This window comes from Lagopus muta, chromosome 14, assembly GCF_023343835.1.
Source record: "Lagopus muta isolate bLagMut1 chromosome 14, bLagMut1 primary, whole genome shotgun sequence".
Lineage (NCBI taxonomy): Eukaryota > Metazoa > Chordata > Aves > Galliformes > Phasianidae > Lagopus > Lagopus muta.
The window spans coordinates 15339686-15359124 of NC_064446.1; the positions used below are offsets into that span (position 1 = coordinate 15339686).

Consider the following 19439-nt stretch of genomic DNA (forward strand, 5'->3'; position numbering starts at 1 on the left):
GGGGGGATTGCGGGTCAGGCTTTCGGTTTGGGTAAGACCGGGTGAGAGCACGCCGTCTGGGTGCCCAGCTCGGCAATCCTCACCATAAACGAATTATTTCTGTTCCTACAGAACGCTCTGTGCTCCACTCGGTGCGCTGTGCCTGGCCGTGTCGCCGGGCCCGGCTCCCTCCTCCTGACCCCAGTCCTCAGATAGATCGGCAGCCATCAGATAAAGACATCTCTGTTGATAGGCAAGGAGGTGATGAGCAGGGAGAGCGCAGCCGTCTGCCTCTCTTAACGACGAGAAGAGCTCTCCACCTTGCTGCTCCAGACCTTATTAACTACGTACTTCCTCCCTCGACCTTCAGTAGCAGCAGTTTCATCCTTACAGCCTTAACACAGGAACACAGGACCTGCCCTTCCCCAACAGGAGAGGTATGAGCACCAAAAGGTACCCCGGAGATCACATCTCAGGGATATGTGCTCCTTGCAAAGCACTCTAAACTGATCTGCGCTGCATCTCCAGCAAGCCAAGGCTCATAGAACATGGAGCAAAACAACCCGTACCTAACCTCAGCAGCAAAGGTGGAAAACAGTCACCCTGTAGGGAGCTGCACAACAAATACCTGCATTTTTATAATTGCTGGCATGACTCTCCCCTGAAGTATAAACCAACACAGGCAGTTAATGGGAAAACCTTTTCAGATATTAGGATAACTCAAATGAAGTGAACTGGATTTTAAAACATATCTCTCTTCTTCATAGTTCATTTCACTGACAATCTGGTTTAGTGACACCACCATTCACCTGCACATCCCTGGAAGACTTCTTCATTTCCGGAATCCACGAACCAAAACCACATTCTAATTCCAATGTGTTGACCACAATCTGTGTAGAAGCACCACCTCATACATTTCTAGGTTTGTAAAAGAAGATTCCCAGATTTCAGCTGTACAGAAGCAACCCTGCACTCCAGCCAAGCGCTGCCACATATGCAGGCCAATGTGCTGCAGCAGATCTACAGAGCTCAGAGATCTCTTCATAAAAGTGAAGCAGAATGGTATCACACATTTACATTAAGGTCCACGAAAAGCAAACAGGTCAGAGCACTTTAATAAATACTTATTCAGTTCGTGTTTCTCCACAGTAGTTTACTCACCACTTTTTTTTGCCTCAGTTCGCTTTATAAAAACTCAGTAGTTAGTAAACAAAGCTGGTTTTCCATCAACACTATAAATGACAACCAACAAATTCAACGGTTCATTCTTAAGTACTTCCACTCCACACGAAACCCGCTTCACACACTGCAAACTGTGTCCCTGCTTCAGCACCTCCAATCACTCCTGGTGTTCATGCTCTTGCCCTGGGATCAGCCACCGAATGCTCTCAGTCCGAACGGTAGCATACATGATAAAGCTGGCCAGGAAGAGCACGGAAAACACGAGCAGCCAGTCCACTCCTTTTGTCAGAACGCTGGGCAGAGGCCCCTTCCAGTCTTCCTCTGTCACAGTCACATCATTTTTAGCCTCTATGCCTGGAAAAGAACATCCTTCATCAACACCAGCAGCGGCCGTTAAATACAGAGAAGTTCTCTTTGCAGCTCTGTTCCTGTCTCAAACTAAGGCACACATACAGTCAGGCCTAAGCGTTTGTTGAGCTGGTCCTTAGATTTTAATACGTCCAGTATACAGTTTGCTTATGGAAAACTGAACAGCTACCAAGGTGTATGCACAGCTTATGAACAGGAAAGGCATTGTTCTGTCATTCCACATAATTTTCTGTAAGCTTGTGGGGCTGTGTTTCAAGCATCTCTGCTGCATTTGGAAATACAGCATTTCTGGCCTCTTATGAAGGCTCTCCTATGCATGGTTTTTTTTTGTTTTATTCTCCAACTGCTCTCAGCCTTGCATGGCACTGGCAACTTTCTCAAGGTTCCCCCACTCCCAAATGGAAGATCTGGGCATGAAGGTGTGCCCAATCCTTCTACCTTACACCCCACCATTTCCTTCTACACTGCAAAAGCAGCCCAGTCAGTTTCTGGTTTCAGTACCCCTCCAAATTCAGTTCCTACAGCAAATCTCTGCTGGATTCTCTCAGGCTTTTAATCAGATTCACGTTAAATAAAAGTATAAGAGGAATAAATAACAATAATAAGAGGAAAGCTTCGTACGGAGCTAAAAGCCAACTTGTTCTTCCCATTGATACTTCAGTGCTGATTTACATACCTGTTTGATTAAAAATGAAGTCTTTCAGTGTTTCCAGCGTTCTGTCTGTATGATTAAATCTAGCCATAGGTTTAGCACCTTGGAAAAGGAGGATATTGGGGACAGCTACAGTTCCAAACCGAGTTGATAAGCTGGAGAACATAAAGCACATACAAGCCATGAAGGGAAAGAAATCCACTGAAGAAAGGAACAAAGGCAGCCACAACACAGCAAGTGTCAGCTTCCCTAAATGAGTCGCTTTATAAGAAAATAATAAGCAGCCACTTTTCGTGGCATTAGGAATGCTTACTGCTTTATCAATTACATTAATTACATGACATTCAGCAGTGTTTCTTCTCCATGCACACAAGTGCTGTATGGATCCAGGTTTTGTTATCCAAGGATATGCATAAGGTGAGTGAATATTTAGCACTCCTCAGGATTGTGATACCCAAAAGCCAGCTAACAGAACACAATTTCCAGGTAAGCTACCAACAGAGTAGCATTTCCTTCCTGTAAAGTTGTCAAGAGGAAGAAAATGCGAAAACATTATAGTTAAAAAGAAAACAGACACAACTGCTTACAGTAAACTGTTAAAAAAACACTGCTGTTTTTAAAACACAGACCTTGCTATTGTAAATAAACTGAGACCAGAGCACAGGAAGTGTGGATTACCTGCTATGCTGTGATGCATCCAGTGCCAGGAAGCGAAGAATGGGAAACGCTCGAGGTAAGGAATTGAAATGAGGTGCCAGGCTTACGGAGAAGCGGCACCATGGCGTATAGAACAGGACCAACGTACAGTCACTGCTGTTTGGGTTTAAGAACTCCATCAGATCCTTAGAGAGAGCATAACAGACACAGGCAAACATTTAATTAACTAAAAAGAAGAAAAATACAACACAACCCCCCTCCGGAAAAAACACCATCTCTATTACAAGAGCCACACTAGGTACAGTAACTGGTATTGGCTCTAAGTGCCACAAACAACCCTAGAGATACGGATCTATACAGCATTAAGGCTGACAATTCACCACAAGCGCACACACGAGACACACATACTTGTGGACTGAGCTGTTGTTCCATTTGTTTCAGCTCATAACGATGCAACCCTTGCTCAAGCTTTCCCCATTACACAAAGAAACCCACCAGGTCAAGCACTAAAAGACACAAACCAACGCTTCCCACCCCCGATACGCACAGAGCTGCACGATGCCGCGGGCCGCTCACCTGGGACACGTTCAGGATCTGCACCGTGAAATTGCTGATACCGGTAACGTTTCTCTCCTCGCAGCTCACCTTGGGGGTTTTCACGCTCTCGGCAGTGCCGTTGGGCTCCTCGCCCGCGGGCAGCACAGTCTCCAGCACGACGGCCGCTCCGGGCGGGGCGGGAGGAGCCCCGGGCCCGCTCCCAGCGCCGCACTCCCCTCCACCGGCCGCCGCCTCGCAAACCTCCGCTTCCCGCCCTTCTCTCGCTTCTCCCGGCACCGCCGAGAGCATCACGGGCAGCTGGCCCGGCGGTCCGCTGCCCAGCATCGCGTCAGCCATCTCCGCCGTCCGGTACCGCACCGCTTCGCCGCTGATCGGCCCGGAACCGCCGGCGCCCGGCTCCGTCACCACCCCTGCACCAGGAAGGAGAGATCAGTCCCGGTCCCGGCGAAAGCTCCGCACCCACCTCCCGGTTCGGCCTGGCCCCATCCCGGCCCCGGCCCCAGCCTCACCCTCATCCTCCGGCAGGGCCCGGCCGAGCCCGGCCAGCAGCAGCACCACTAGCCGCCACATTCCCACCACAGCGCTGCGTCTCCCCGGACGACGGCCACTTCCGCCGGAACTGCCCAGGCGCTTCCGCTTCCGGTGTCATGCGTGCATACGTTGGGAGCGGAGCGCGGCGTGCCGCCATCTTGGCGGGGGGGTTTTGCGTTCTCGGCCGTGGCAGAGGGCGGCTCTGGTCTGAGGCTGGATGAAGGGACGGGCAGGCTGCTGGAACTCCGATAGCGCTGCAGGGCACCGAGGAATTACTCCGTGAAAAATTACCGCCGAACCCAGTCACTGCCGAGTATAAATTGTATGAGAATAAATATTGAAGCTGCAGTGACCTGAAGATACAAAACACGAGTTAAGTTTGCGCAGAGAACAAAGCGGTCCAGTTAACAGAAGAAATCGAGCACAAAACACACGCAGGGAGTCCAAGAGGCCGTGGGGAAATGCCCTCCATCCCAGTTGTAGCTGGCATTCTTCACCTCACATCCGTTCTGTTTCCTCCACAGCTGTTCAGCGGCTCACATTTTTCTGAGGTTAGATGCCAAATATTTGCTTTTAGGAAAAATGTCTAGGAAAAAAATAAACAAAACAATACCAACAGAGACAGAGAATCTCCTGAGTCGAAACAGACCCATAAGGAATACGGAGTCCAACTCCTGGCCCCACACACTGCTGACCATCTATTCAAGAATCAGTCGTACAATAGAAAAGCTGTTTGTTGGAAAGAGGACTTGTGTGATACGAGTCTCGTGTCGCAGCCACGGATGAACACTGAAACATTAGTCAGCCATTTGTGCACCGTGTATTAAGGCAGCTGGATTTCACAGTCACAGCTTTCAGTCACAGCAAGCAAGCTCCTTCCCTGGCAATGTAAGGAGTGAGAGACAACAGAATGGAACAGAGACAACGCCAAGGTCTTCACGTTTCCATTCACTCGTAATCCTCACAGCTGATTTTCTGTGTGTTCAACAGCAGGAGAAGAAAACAAAAGAAGCATTCAAGTCAGAGCAGACTGAGGTCACACAGGCAGCTCTACCTTACACTACATTTGGGAGGTGTGACTTTGCATTCTGTTCTCTCAAGATGGGCAGAGCCGAACATTTACAAAGATGACCACAGAAAGCAGCAGAAAAACACTTTTAGTATTATGCGTATCTCTGAGGCCTACTCTAAATCAAACTCACACCAATTGCTACTGTGATATTTTTTCACTAATTAGAAACAAGGTTTTCTGGTACAAAAAGCACAGCGTGAAAGGCAGGATCTGCCTCAGATCATTTAAATACCACCTGACAATTCCACAACACACTGCAGCTTCAAAGCAGTTAAAAGTTGTTTGCTAATGACTCCTTCCAGGAACTCTGTGTGATAAGCAGATATTTTTTGCCATGCTTTCACTGATGGGAGGAAGTGAGACATTGCCATCCCTAGGCCATGTGGGGAACCTGGGTGCAAGCCAGCTGCAGAGCACTGTAGTTTTGGGCCGTCAATCCTGTATGTCAGGCTGCACCTCTCCCTTACATGATAAGCCATACACAGAGCCACAGGCAGAAGCCTGGTAAGAACAGCACACTGCAAGTCAGCAAAGCAGCCCCTTATCTTTAGGAATTACAGCTTTATAGATTAACTGTTAAGAACAATTTTCATTTCTCTTGGTCCAGAAAGACACTCTGTTGAGCCATCTTTCTGAATAGGCACAATGTTGCTAATTTACACTATATTGTTTGTCCTATTGGAAGAGATCCCACTGAGACAGGTACTTCACAAGAGCATTAGGATGCCAGTCCAGCTCCAAAGCACACCCCGGTGTCAAATCAGACACACAAACAGCATTATCAGGAAGATAAAACCACTGTAAAGCTTTTTTAAGGTCCAAGTTGCACAGCTGGCAAACACACACTGCCTGTCTGTCCATACGAAGAAGCTGTAACCTGTGATAAATGTGAGCAGTAAAGCAACCTCCAAGGCTGCTAAAAAGCCTGAACTGTGTAATTTATGAATGTCCTCCAACTCTCACAAATTGTTGATGCGTTTTTCAGTCCACACGAGCACAAACACAGTCTGTTGTAGTTGGACTCACCTGCACTTCAGGCAGACAAAGAACAAACCGATCACCTGATTTTAAGCAACATCTGTACAAGTTGCACCACAATGTTCTACACTTACCTGCAACAGAGACACTGGGAGAAGAAAACTCCTGTTTACAGCAGAGACAGGTTAAAGTTATTGGTCTGATATGTTGGCAATAGGAATCTTAAGCCAGAATTTAAAATACATATATGAAAACAAAATGCATGTAGGAAATAATTGTTAGGTTGTAAAGTATTAACTTTATTAATAAATATACATCCATATGATGATGTAAATACAGATCATGAACACTACTCCATTCCCATACACATAATTGCACACGAGTAGCTCAAGTTCATGGACATAAAAACATACACAGTATCTAATCAGGCTTTTTACAGCAGAGGACAGGGTGCTGATACTAGATATTTAACAGATTACTGTTTCCCCAAAGTAAACCTGTGGAAAAGCAAACGATGAAAGGTTAAAGTATCAGAAAGTGGTTCCAAACTTCAGAATACAGATTTATCTATCTGGAAAAAAAAAAACTTAAAGAGAAAAGTCTAGTCTCTACTAAAGTCATAAATATATTTAAGCAGTGTTAAAATATATGCATTAAAATAGAGAAGAATAAACTTCTTTTGTGGTCAGAAATTAGGTCTGCAGGTCAAAGTATTTATGATTGTTATCAATTGCTTTAACTGTCAACTCTAGGGATAGCATGAAATGTTATTATACATACAACAAAGAATAGCAGAGTCTCGGTTAACGAAGCCAGCAGACAAATGACTTCATTTCACTCTGCCTTTTAAAGCTCTTCAAAAAGGGGGAAGGGAGTTCAATTCACATCTGAATTACTCTGTGTACTGTAGTTCCAAGTAATTCTTTTCATAGACACATCACTTTTCACTGACAAGGCTTGGTTTTGTCCCGACCAAACTCTCAGCTCTTTCAGACGAAGTGAAAATATATTCCTTCAAAACAGAGATCTTAAATGGCTCTTGATACGTAGTTATTTTGATTGAACTAAATCCAAGATATAAAGAGTGCTGCTTTAACAACAAGGCCAACAGCTGATTTTAAAAGTACTGAACTCAATTTCACTGTTAGCCTCTGCTGATGGATGGTATCTGTTTTGTTTTTTTCCTGCCAAAATACGGTGCTATCATCTTGAAATGTCCAGTGCAAGACTTTATAGTAGCAAAACTATTTGGTTTTAAAGTTTAAGTAAATTTAATCAGAAGCTGAATAGTCGTTACTCTATGTGTATTAAACAGTGAACTTGTATAGCATCATCAAGGAGTAATAGCAAGTGAGTACATTTCATTCATGTATAAATAAGACGTTAGAAACTTGACAATTAAAAGAAATCATTAGAAAGCAAACTTGTAGATCTTCTGAACAGTGTTAACACACAACAGTGATCCTAGCTTATGAATAGCTGAATTATGATATAGAATATAAAATAAGCAATTTACCTTACAAGTTATGTTTTCATACTACGGGGGGGAAAGTCCAGTTTTCCCACTGGTACTGGTAAAGTTTGGGCATTAACATGCTGCTTCAGTGTTTGCGTGGAAAGAAAAGTGTTGTCTGGGGTTTTATTAAAGCACAATGTATTCTGCAGACTACATGTAGGCAAAGCAGAAGTATTTGAAAATTCCATTCCTCTTTCACTTCCAATGTCTTCCTTCCTTTCTCTTCCTCTCACAGCATGGCACCAGTAGACTGCAGTCAGATCGAAATGAAGCAGAATGAAGAAATGCCCAGCAGGACTCTGCTGGTCTCCTTGCCACATCCCAGGTGCCACGCAGCCCTGTACAGACTCTGCAAACACTTTCCTACTTTATGCTCCTCGTTTCACAATTGACAACATTAACTGTTGTTTGTTTGGTTTTTTTTTCCTTCTGGGATTACATTTCATTTGATATAATTAATAAACAGTGTAATGAACAGAAATTGCTTAGATGATTTCATTATTTCATCAGCATACTCAATTAAAAATTCATTATACTAGCAGAACAGTGATACAGCTGCATCATCTCCTGACACACAGCACAGCACCATCGAGTAGATGCACGAGTGAGAAATGGAACAGGAGCAAACCAGATAAACAGAGGAGGTAAGTGGAGTTTCTCCAAGGTACAGTGGTGACATGCAACACGTTCCTTGCCAGCGAGGTGTGACGCTCCTGCAGGTACTACATTCAGCTGAAGAGGACTGCTTTCCCAGCTGAGTTCAGGTAAGAACTTAAAGCAGTCTTTTGTTGAAAAACCATCTGATTAAAAACAGCCAATACAACACAGATCCTGAGGGTGAATTAACTCACGTTAGCATTTTGCATGTGTCAGAAGTTACATCGTTCTGAGAAACCGCTAAATTTCAGACTTGTGAGTTTGCTGAGGAACAGAAAGTATCACTGGATTTCATAGCTTCAGCATGAAGAAACTATTTTAGTAGCAGTTTAGCTGCCGTTAATTCATACATCGACTAAGGAGCCATCCAGTACAGTTGAGGTTCATTGTCTTAGTTGCCAGTGCATACACAGTTCCCCAAAAACAATTCAACACACCTATGTAAAGTACAGCATAAAGTCCAGCTCATTATGTGTTAGGCATCACTGGAACACCTGAAGGCTTGCTGCTTTTTTCCTGATAAAAAAGGTATGAAACATGACATCTGTTTCTTAAGTTGTCATCACTGAAATCAAGAGCTCTCATCAAAATGTCAGCAGGCCAGAATAGCATTTATGTTAACAAAAGTTATCAGTCCAGCATAAGCACTAATTAACCCGATTTCTTTCACTCCCCAGATCGCCAAGCTTTATATATCCACCCCCTCCCCGGATGCACGAGCCTACAAATTTATCATCAAGTCACATTTTGCTTCAAACTGCTTAAATAGAAACTTTCTTCCAGGTGGAAAAAAAAAAGCTCGGATTCCAGTAAAAGTAAATTTAGAACAAACAATATGCAACATTGAGGATTGATTTTTTTTTTCTTTTTTTGAAGACTAGATTAAAGTATGTGCACATTACACACATACATGCGCTCTCCCACACTTAAATTAAACACACCCAGCTGAAAAATGGAACATTTCTTTTGCAAAGAGGGAAGGCTTAAGTTTGAGTCAAGAAAGGTATTTATAGTCAACCAACAACATTTTTTTTCAGCTTGCATGCATAGATGAATTCCTATGAATTACTTCATCTCTGGGGTCTAGCAGTGCAGTAAACTGCATCCTGTTTGCATCAGCTATACAGTTTGCTTTTATAAATCATGAAAATGGTGTCCTTTGGTAGATATAGAACGTTCCATAACTTAAATATAGCCTAAGTGTCCAACAATGCAGTAACTGTATTTCCAGGAATATCTGGCAAAACGAAGCCCAAAAACTTGGCAGCGGTGCCTCTTTAAAAAGTTTAATTTGTAAACATTATAGATTAATACTTGAAAAGCTATTAAACTGTCGCCACCTAAGCACAGATTTTTAAAGGCAAAAACCAGTGTAAATAGCTATTTACAGATTAAGGACGTACTGTTTAGGATTAACCAAGTACGTTACTAGAACGAACAGTACTTAATTTCTTATAAAATATTTCAAAACGTAAAGAATTATCTGTGGTTTGGTAAATATATTTAGGCATTTCTAAATTACATAGCAGAATCCTGTGCCGGCGTAACAAGAAGAGCAGCTGTCACCTGAAGGCAAAGGAGCTCGGCTGAATAAGGCGCCGTGACGCTGCAGAGCGCTGCACCAACGCTCAGCTTCCTGCTGTCTTTTCAAAAACATTTTTGGAACATTAATCGAAATTGACTTAATGCTACAACTCCAGAAAACACTGGAAAAAAGAAGGTTGGGGTTTTTTTTTTTTTGTTTTCTTTTGGTTTTTTTTTTGGTCTGGTTGTTAAGTTTCTATGGATCTGCCTGAGGTCTGTAGAAGCTCCTGCAGAAGTGAAGAACGTAGCTTGCTTTCTATTCCTTTTAAAAAAGCACAGGAATTCAGACTGCTGCTGTTTATCTAAGTTAAACAGTCCCAAATAGTTTCTTTTTCTTTATCAAGTATGAACTCATCTGCACCAGTTCCCTATGGTGAGATAGGCCCCATCGTGAGCCAGCAGCCAGCTAATTCTGTCCTCCTTCTTTCAATTACTTAATGCATAACCACAAAACTAGATTTACCCAAAACTGAACGTAAAACTAGGAACATGGATATAGGTGATATAGGATAGTTGTAGACACCACGGCCTATGCCTCAGTTCAGACTTTCTTTTAAATTGTGACTTAAAAACAACAACAAAAAAGACTTTATACCAGTGCCCTCTTGACACTGCTTTAAAAGTTACTGAACTGCACCCGTAGACTATGGCATTATTTGAGTAAAAATAAAATCTAGAAACTCAAACGTATGCAAATGCTACAATAAAATGCAAGAAACATGCCAAAATCCAGAGTAAAGCAGATTAGTAAGCAGTTACTAATTCCTTCCTTTCATTCGTTAGGCTGCTTGAGTTTGCTGCTAGTTTCACCAGCAGCATGTACTCCTCTGTTATGCACCATAGGATAAGGAAAAGCTGCACTGCCACAAGTATAACTTAGATTTGCAAACCGGGATTGAGCTTTAATGCTACCTGGAGGTCTGCCTGGGCTGACTTTGTATCCTGCTGCTTTAGTTGTGCCCAAGGGTCTGCCTGGACTTGTCTTAAATCCAGCTGCTTTGGTGGTCCCCAGGGGTCGACCCGTGCTGGTTCGGTACCCTGCTGATTTTGTGGTCCCTGATGGCCTCCCACGTTTACCGGATCGGTTGAGGTTTTTCTTTTTCTTTAGTTCATCTTTTGTTTCTATATTCCTGCTGCTCGTGGTCTGCAGGTGGGACTCATTGAGCGCGTCTTGTCGCTGGCACGCGATGGGTTTGTGGCTCACTGCGTGGCTGTATTTACTTTGCTGCGTGGCATACAAGTCAAACTGGTCAGCAGCTCTCACGCTGTCTTCGTTAAGGCAAGAGCTCTTGCCCGTCCCACAGAATGCTGCATTACTGCTGGCAACAGGGTGCATCATTTTCTATCAAAAACAAGAGAGACAAATCTATATCAATAACAAACAATACTGCACTGTTCCACAAGAAGATCTTTTAAGATTTACCGCTGTTTTCTACAACAAGTGCAAGCAATTTCCATTTTTATGAAACAGCACCGATGCCAGTAAACCATTTTTTTTTAATGAAAAGTTTTGGTAAGTTTTCACTTGAAGGTTTGCATGGTAACCCTTACGTGTAGTTAAAAGCAACTATTTGAAGGACATGCTATTCAGAAGCACACAATTAGGGAAGAAGTGCATTAAAGAACTGAACAAGAGCATTTCAGCCAGAAGATACAAAATATACTCACACCTACTGCTATTTCAAAAACCCTTTTAACCAAATCTCATCCACCTCCTAGCTGTTCCAGTTGCAAGATAAGCCAGCATCTGTGAGCAAGGAAAAGCACCACGTGGTTCTCCTGTTCAACAGATACAGGCTCACGGAGATTGTGTTGCTTTATAATTAATAAAGAACTAACTAGTTTTGTTCATAGAATCACAGAATGGCCTGTGTTGCAAAGGACCACAATGCTCGTCCAGTTCCAACCCCTGCTGTGTGCAGGTCACCAACCAGCAGCCCAGGCTGCCCAGAGCCACATCCAGCCTGGCCTTGAATGCCTGTAGGGATGGGGCATCCACAGCCTCCTTGGGCAGCCTGTGCCAGTGCCTCACCACCCTCTGCCTGTTGTTGTTTCTTTCTACAATTATGTAAGAAACACTGAAGTAGGTGAGATTCTCTGCAAAGACAGCAATGCCACAGCTGGGAATGCAGAGCTACACAAGGAATCTGTTACAAAGCAGAAACCTCAGGACTCTACAAAGGTGACTCCTGTGCAGCTCTGCACGCTGCCCCAGCTCCAGACAGACATCCAGCAGGTAAGGACAGCAGCAGCCAACCAGGTGCTCAAAGAGGAACAGGATGACATTTGCACCCATTCAGTCTGTGTAACCGTTTAACCACGCTGAAGACAAGATTAACCCATCACTATCGAGCTCTTCAGAGCAATTCTGTGCCCTACAGTCACAACTAGAAGGACAAATGTTTCTTGCTGTGGTATATTCTCTAACAGCTAAGGTCTGGAACATTGATGGTATTTTGGCTCCTGTTAGATGAGGAGCATCTCCTAAAGCAAACAACTCTAAATTCTACCACTGATCACTGAATTCATCCCACAGTTGCAAAGGTTTCCTCCCTGCCAGAGAAACAATCCCAGCAGCAGCCTGTTTACCCAGGAGAAAATCCCCATGCATGCCCTTTCCTTCTGATCACAATGGTTACACTCCCTGCTCAAACTCCCATTTACCTTGGCTCCAAAATGCATGTTACAGTGTATGCATTACTCTTGTGCAAATACATGAATATGGTTTTATGTCAAATAGTGAAACTGTGATAGCAGTACAGTGCAAATAATAGATGGTTCTAGCAGAGATTAGCCACGTGCTACAGTTCTGAATGTGGAGTGGGGAAATGGTGGCGCAAACATGAAACTACTGTTACTGCAGATGTTGACTAGCCAGTAAAAATAATATTAGAATAATTAGCAAGCCTGCCTCTAGCAGAGAACAGGCAGGGTCAGCACCCAGTGTCCAGGGCAACAGCGCTCTGCAAACACTGCCTTCAAGTGGAAAATAGCCCGATGCCAGCTCTCCTTGCATCTGGTCATGGTCTTTGTTACTGCTATTATTTAAGCCATGAACATGCTCGTATTCTGTATTTTCTTTTAGCTGAGGCATATTTATGAGAAGTTCTCTCTAGAAAAGAGCTTTCTAGTCTACCTCAGTTACTCTGACATTCCCAGCCTCATTTTTCTGTACTCACATTGCAGTAGGGAATGAAAGAATGAAGCAGGCACACTGCATGAGTCATCTGAAGAGCAGAAGCAAGCTTTTTGGTGGGGGGATGTAACTGAGGAAAGAATGGTATAAAATCCAAAGCAATGCCAGCTTAAAAATCCCACTCCAGCTATATTGTATGAACAAATGCACACAACTTTGTGCCCAAGCATTCTTCAGCACAACCAGCCTGAAAAGTTCCCAGTGAAACAGAACGTACTTGTTTAGAACCTGTACTGAAGTATGTAAATAGAAATGTGCAGGTTGGTTCAAATTAGTTTTAAATCCTGCTGAATGTCTCCACATAATAGTTGACATCAGGCATTGCACTAAACTCATTCAGAGGCACTTTCAGAGGGTTTCTACTGGTAGCTGCACTGAGTTTTCTGTTTGGATCCTTCTCTATCTAGTAATCAATTTTCATTCCAATGCTGGGGAAAGGAGGAGACAACTGGATAAACTAGCTCTGGGAAGAGGCAGCACAAGAGCTCCCCATACAACCATAGCACAGAAGCTGCACTGCTGCCAGGAACGAGGACAGGAACAGAGCCATCTATCTGGGACCTGCAGGTTTTGTTGCTGGGGGTTCTGACTATGGCCATCACCCCACCTGCCAGCACACTGCTGCCTTACCACCATTCTGAGTGCCACAGAGCTGACCTGGCTCAGCACCACCGAGGTCTGGTTTGGCTCACAGCTCTACCTGTCAGTGAGGCTGCCACTTAGCATCCTGTATTTCACTGTCAAGCTTGACATTCTTTGCTCTTTTCTGCTGGGAGATGAAATAGAAATCTTATTAAAGACAGTACAGACACAGCAGAAACTTAGGAAGTTTCAGTAATTCCTGTGATATTATGACCCTTGGTTAGGCAGAAACAAGGCCTCTCTTGACCCCAAATACAGCACTTTTCTGGCTTAAAGCTGCTGAAACACACCTGGAATCAGGGCCTTTGAACAACACTGGAAGCCTATCTACAGCTTTTCAAATATACCAAGAAAGGTAAACACCTATTGCCAATATGGAGAATTCTGCTTTTAATGACAGTATATAAAACTCACTCGTTTCCCTGCAATAGCTTCCACAGTATAAACAGAGCTGTAGGTGTATCAGCACACCTTCACCACCACCCAATCCTGCTCAGAGCAAACACATACAAAGTCTATGACAGGGCACTTAGAAACATGAGCATTATTTCTGTGCTAGTACTGTGCTACTGCTCCCAGTCAGAATAGCTGGAATGAAGCACAGGACCAACTCTGTTCAAGCTCCCTACATAAAGAAGGCTCTGTGCCATATTCAGCATCACAGGGGCTGCAGGCTTTGGGGACACCCAAGGGCTCCGTTTGGTTGCAGAGAGCAGTGTGAGAAGCAGATGAGCATTCTGCCTTTAAAGACGGCAGATATGCTGTTCGGTTTGCTCTTCCTTCTTAGGACAGCAGCTAAGAGAAATACTTCCATCAATAAAAAGTATCCACTACTTGAAATTAAACATTTTTCAAGTGTCTCTTTTACTGCCAGCTCCTTTTCTAACCCTTATTTGAAGAAGATGTTAACTCTCACTGCTTTTTTTCCAAATCTTGTACCTCGAGAATTCCCATTAAGAGAAGTCAGTGGCACAACACACACTGTAACACCTGAATCTATATTCAATACACAACCGACCCCTGAAGACAGTCAACCGGTTCCTCCACACTGTGCTTATAAACGCTTACCGAGCATCCACTGTGCAACAGAGCTTTTCTCATCATCTGACAATAGATAAAATAAATTGAAATGAGCCGAAAGAAAAAACATTCTCTTTACAGCAGCAGTTTGCTGGTACGACTGCAATAACACAAGATTGCAAATAGAAATTGTTTCCTGAACTGTTCTCTCTTCTTTCTCCAGTTATTCTCTATCAAAAAAAAAAAGATGGAGAAACAAAGTTCTCCCCAAGCAATGCAACAAATTAGAAGTGCTGCCCGCAGGGAGCTGGAGGCATTTCTCCCCATCTCCCCGTCCCTCAGGACGCTCAGCTCCCAGCACAGAGGTACTGCTGTTGTTCAGTAGAGGTGCAGGAGCATTTTGCTCGTCCCAAACCCATTTCAGTCATGCTGAACACAAAAAACTACTTCCCTCGGTGGAATACTCAAGATGTTTGATGGCAGTAGGTGAAGGCTGCTTTTGCTTGCTATAAACTCAAAATTCACCATACCTAACAGAAGGAAATGAGACTCAGACACTCATAAACAGACCCCTGGAGAGCCCGAACACCGGCCGCCTTTGTATCAACAACAGCACAGCATGATGTGACTGCACAGCCCAGCAAACAGGGAACCCTCAGCTCTCCAGCCCCAAAATAAGTCTGTCCTACCCAAGGGCAGAGTTTCAGCAGATATTAACACCAGCTAGGCTTTTTCCTACTGAAATGAAGATCATACAACCGTGGAGTGATGATGAGAAAGAGGACGCTTAAACGAGTCAGGACAGCTTCATGAAATTGAGGGCCATGTCAGTAATCTAATTAACTGCACCTCTGATCACATGGACACAACTGACAGTTTGGCTTCACCACCAGCAGAAACTACCCCAACCCCTCTTTTTTTCTGAGCAAGATGATCTTGCTGTTTCTTCTTCTTATACACCCCCACTCCTTGTACCAACACTAACTGTTGTGCAAGAGCAGGACAAGCCAACATCCAGGCAAAAACTGATCCAACAAGAAAATACAGCGGTTGGCTGGCGCTGGGGTGAGAGAGGAAGTGCAAGAACATGCTTTCCTCAACACAGATGGACCCAAGTTGGTTAGCCAACACCACGTTACCTCACTGCCACCAACTGCTCTTCCTCCTCCACGACCCACCCCAGTTACTCCCAGAGCTGACCAGACCTCACAAAGATGACTTTTTGACAATTCAGCAAACCTAGAAGCCCTGAAGGGTTTGATGAATCCCGGATGCAGCACAGGGACTGGAGGGTGGGGAAAAGGCAAAGACAATTGTAGGCAGGGCAGCATGGAACAAGGCAGCCATCGGGCCAGGCTGTGCCTGAGAAAGTGCGCCCTGATTATTCTGTGGTTCTGTAATTACCAAATATCAAAGCAAGCCAGATATGCATATGAATGACAGAGCAGGTGGAGGTGCATGTTTATAAAGAAAGTATCATTAGTGCTTGTAAAGCTGTCTCCTCCTCTAAAGGAGCTATTCCCAAGAAAAACAGAGGAGATCTCAGCTTAGAGATGGTTATTCATCTCTGCGGGTGTTCTCGCCCACCTCTCCTCTCCCCAGAGAACAGCTGAGAGGCACGAGGTGCTTCATTCATCTCCGTGGGTGTTCTCACCTTCCCCAGCCGCCTCCCACAGAAGGATTCTAAAGCTTAAGAGAGGGATCAAACATCCCCTATTCCCAGTGCTGAGCTCCCCACCTGCACTTCCATGAGGTTTCTCTGCAGCAGGGTTAGCACAGGAGGCTCTGACACCTACTAACAGCCCCAGACACAGCGTGCAGAGCCAACATCCATCCACCTGCTGGAGCTGCGCCACAGCGGGCAAAGGCACAGCGCTGCTCTGGGCGCACCTAACACTGAGGGGTAATGACACAGACAAACAAAATAGAGCAAGAAAAACTCTGGCATTTCAATACTGATACAGGAATAAACCGCTAATTAAGAAACGTCCCGACCAAGTGCTCCTCCTGTTTTGGGGGAAAAAAAAAGCAACCCAAAACAACAACAAGAACATGGATCAAATAACTGCTGCTTTCTTCAGTGACACCCAGAGAGAAGTACAAACAAGCTGAAGGCGCAGCCATCTACTGATGAATTACCGTACGCAGCATTAAGGACACACCGGCCTATTTACAGGTACACAGCATACACACGTGTGAGCACACCAACAAACAGGGACGGCAGGGAAGCAACCGAGCGCTCGGCAGCCCCGAAATGCACGTGAGCAGGACGTGCACCGCTCGCACACCTCCAGGAAACGCACATCCGTACCAACCGCAATCCCACAGGCCGGCGGGTCTGTAGCGAGAAGCAGGACGCGAGCACCAGAGCCGGGAACGCCGAAGGAAACGCCGGCGGCTCGAGCACGATACGCGGCCCCTCGACTGGGACGGGGCGAGACAGGAAGGCCGCACGAGGGGCTGCCCGCGGCGCCGGGGCTCACGGCGGCCCGGCTGCCACCCGCAGCTGCCCCGCGCCGCTCCCTGCCCGCTCCGGCGGCGCCGCCTCCAGGCCCTCCCCGCCCCACGGCCCAGCCCGGGCCCCGCCGCAGCGCCGCCGCCCGCCCCGCCCGGCCGTGCCGCGGGAGTCACCGCCGAGGCCCCTCGGGGCCCCTCTTCGCGGCCCCGAGCAAATGGAGCTCGAAGGCCCCACGGCGCGGCGATCCCCTCCCCCGCCGTCTCCATCTTGCCCTCCCGCCGCGAGGAGAAGGGCCCCGGCCCGCGCCTACCTGCGGGGATCGGAGCGGCCTGCAGCGCCTGCGAGCCTGGGAGCGGCGCGGGGCGGCGGGCGGGAGCGAGCGGCCGCCTCCCCTCCCCACACCCCGCCGGGCGGCTGCAGGGAGCGGCGCTGCGGCGGCGGGCGCGGGCGGGCAGGCGGGCGGCAGGAGCGCGCTCCCGAGCGGGGCCGCGCCGCGAGCCTGCGCGGGGCCGGGTGGGGCGGGGCGGGAAGGAGGAGGAGGAGGCGGCGGCGGCCTCGGGGGCGCCCGGCGGCAGCGCCGCCATTTTCTCCCTGAGAGGAAAGGAGCGCTCTGCGGGGCGGGCTGGAGCCGGGCCGGGAGTGCTGGCCTGCGCCGCAGCTCCTGTGATCCGCAGTCCGTGCCACAGCCATCTCACAGGCTGCAAGGAATACTGACGCTCGTTAAGCATTTTGCCCTATTTTATCCATCCGTGTTCTAAAGAGTTTATATAAGAGCGCACGGGCGGTTTGTTAAAAACGAAGCTTTGTACCTTCAGACAGTATTCAGAGTCCTCACAGAACGCAGAACCGTGCCCAGCGCTTCCCAACATCCAACCTCCTGCCATCGTCAGGACCAGTGGAACGACACAGTAACGCCCACAGGAGGGCACGGCCAACTGATGATAATCAGTGCTCTTAATTACTCCGACGGCAACAGCGCCGTATATTCAGCCACAGCGGCCGGCCTGCTGCCAGCACCTGGATAGCAGTCCATAATAGCGCTGTACAAGTTCCCAAATACCACAGACACCCCTGAGTAACTGTCACCAACCCGTGATATTCCGTTCTTGTAATACTCAGAGCTTTTCAGGCTGACAATTGCTGTGAAACACCCTGCCACGACCATGGCTTGGATTTTTCTGCCGGTGCTTCCCAGTGCGTGCAGGAATCCCCACTTCCAACATAAAGCAGCGGGGAAATCAGCATTTATTCATTTAGCAAATGGTTTAGTTTATTTATGAGCTTCCATTGCTTCTAACTTGTTGGAAATGCCACTTCAAGACAAGAACAGAAATTTGAGAACCTCTTTGGTATCTAACGTTTGGTCAGTAGGTTAGTGTACAAAGTGATGGAAGTCTCCTTCCTTGTCCAGAAAAAGAAAACATCAGCTTAACAGAATGCAGAAATGCTCACAGCAACACACAGCAGCAAACTTGGAATTGGAAGCAGGGACAGGTTCCATCCACGATGCTGTGAAACCTGAACCAGGCTCTCGTTGAGACTGCTGCTGGATGTGTCTTTGTGCAGTGGCTGCTCTGCATTGTGCCCTGGGCAAACCAATTCCACATGAGTCACCTTCAGTGCCCACAGTGCTCAAATATTAATCTGGTAGCAGTGGGCTCTGGTTTCCTCATCCACATGCCGCTAATAAAAACAGCAAGCAAACAAAAAGACAAATGTGTCCGTGTCTTGTTTTGTGAAATCTCCCTGGGTCTGAAGCATAGCTATTGCACAGACTGGGAATTTCCTTCCCATTTTCTTTCTCTAAGTTATCGTTACCAGTAGCAGACACTCACATTATCTGTAAGGTAATGCAACCAAATGCTGCCTCTCCCTACATCTAGACCACAAAATCCCATTCTCCTGCACTGGGTCTCTCTGATGGATCCAAATGTTCAAGTTGAGGCACGAGTTCTCCTGTTGCCAACACAGAGAGTCACAGGAGCTCAGTGCTGTCCTCAGCTACGCGGAATGCTGAGCAAGCTGTGAGAATTTAGAGCTGCAACTCTCATGACCAATGCTCTATTTAAGAACAAGTTACTGGAGCTAAAAATTCATTTGTTTGTTAACATACATGGGCAGAGGAAATGTACGTTTTCGTTAAGGATTTTCATTAACATTTCCCTTGCTAAGCAGTAACTTTCAGAGCAGTTGCCCGGTTCTGTTTTTCTGAGAAACATTTTTGTGACGATAAACTTCGTACTTAGAATGGTTAAGGTACAAAATAATAGTCACACACTTCATAGTAGGTTATTAATAACTGTTTAGCTCACTACAACTAGTAATTTCTGAGATATTAATTACTTTGCCTCTGCTTATGCTGATTAGCTTAACAATTTTCTCTCTCTT

At 46.0% G+C, this 19439-nt stretch overlaps 2 protein-coding genes across 6 annotated transcripts; both read right to left on the reverse strand.

The window, feature by feature from the left end:
- Nucleotides 1-1076: 1076 nt before the first annotated feature.
- On the reverse strand, nucleotides 1077-6430 carry TXNDC15 (thioredoxin domain containing 15). Its single transcript, XM_048960635.1, has 5 exons — nucleotides 3907-6430; nucleotides 3416-3807; nucleotides 2861-3024; nucleotides 2207-2337; nucleotides 1077-1515 (listed from the first exon to the last, which is right to left on the reverse strand). Exons 1-5 carry the CDS (start codon nucleotides 3965-3967, stop codon nucleotides 1319-1321), a joined length of 945 nt encoding a protein of 314 aa, XP_048816592.1. The 5' UTR covers nucleotides 3968-6430; the 3' UTR covers nucleotides 1077-1318.
- Nucleotides 6431-8571: 2141 nt separating this feature from the next.
- C14H5orf24 (chromosome 14 C5orf24 homolog) lies at nucleotides 8572-17973 on the reverse strand. Of its 5 annotated transcripts, XM_048960641.1 has the most exons (3): nucleotides 17861-17972; nucleotides 10648-11077; nucleotides 8572-8667 (listed from the first exon to the last, which is right to left on the reverse strand). In XM_048960641.1, the coding sequence occupies exons 1-3, from the start codon at nucleotides 17933-17935 to the stop codon at nucleotides 8627-8629; spliced, it is 546 nt and encodes a 181-aa protein (XP_048816598.1). In that variant the 5' UTR covers nucleotides 17936-17972; the 3' UTR covers nucleotides 8572-8626. The 5 variants fall into 5 exon arrangements, with proteins under 5 accessions (XP_048816598.1, XP_048816593.1, XP_048816594.1 ...); XM_048960636.1 differs by having other exon boundaries at nucleotides 8572-11077; nucleotides 17861-17973; XM_048960637.1 differs by lacking the exon at nucleotides 17861-17972 and adding an exon at nucleotides 17362-17496 and having other exon boundaries at nucleotides 8572-11077.
- Nucleotides 17974-19439: the final 1466 nt, after the last annotated feature.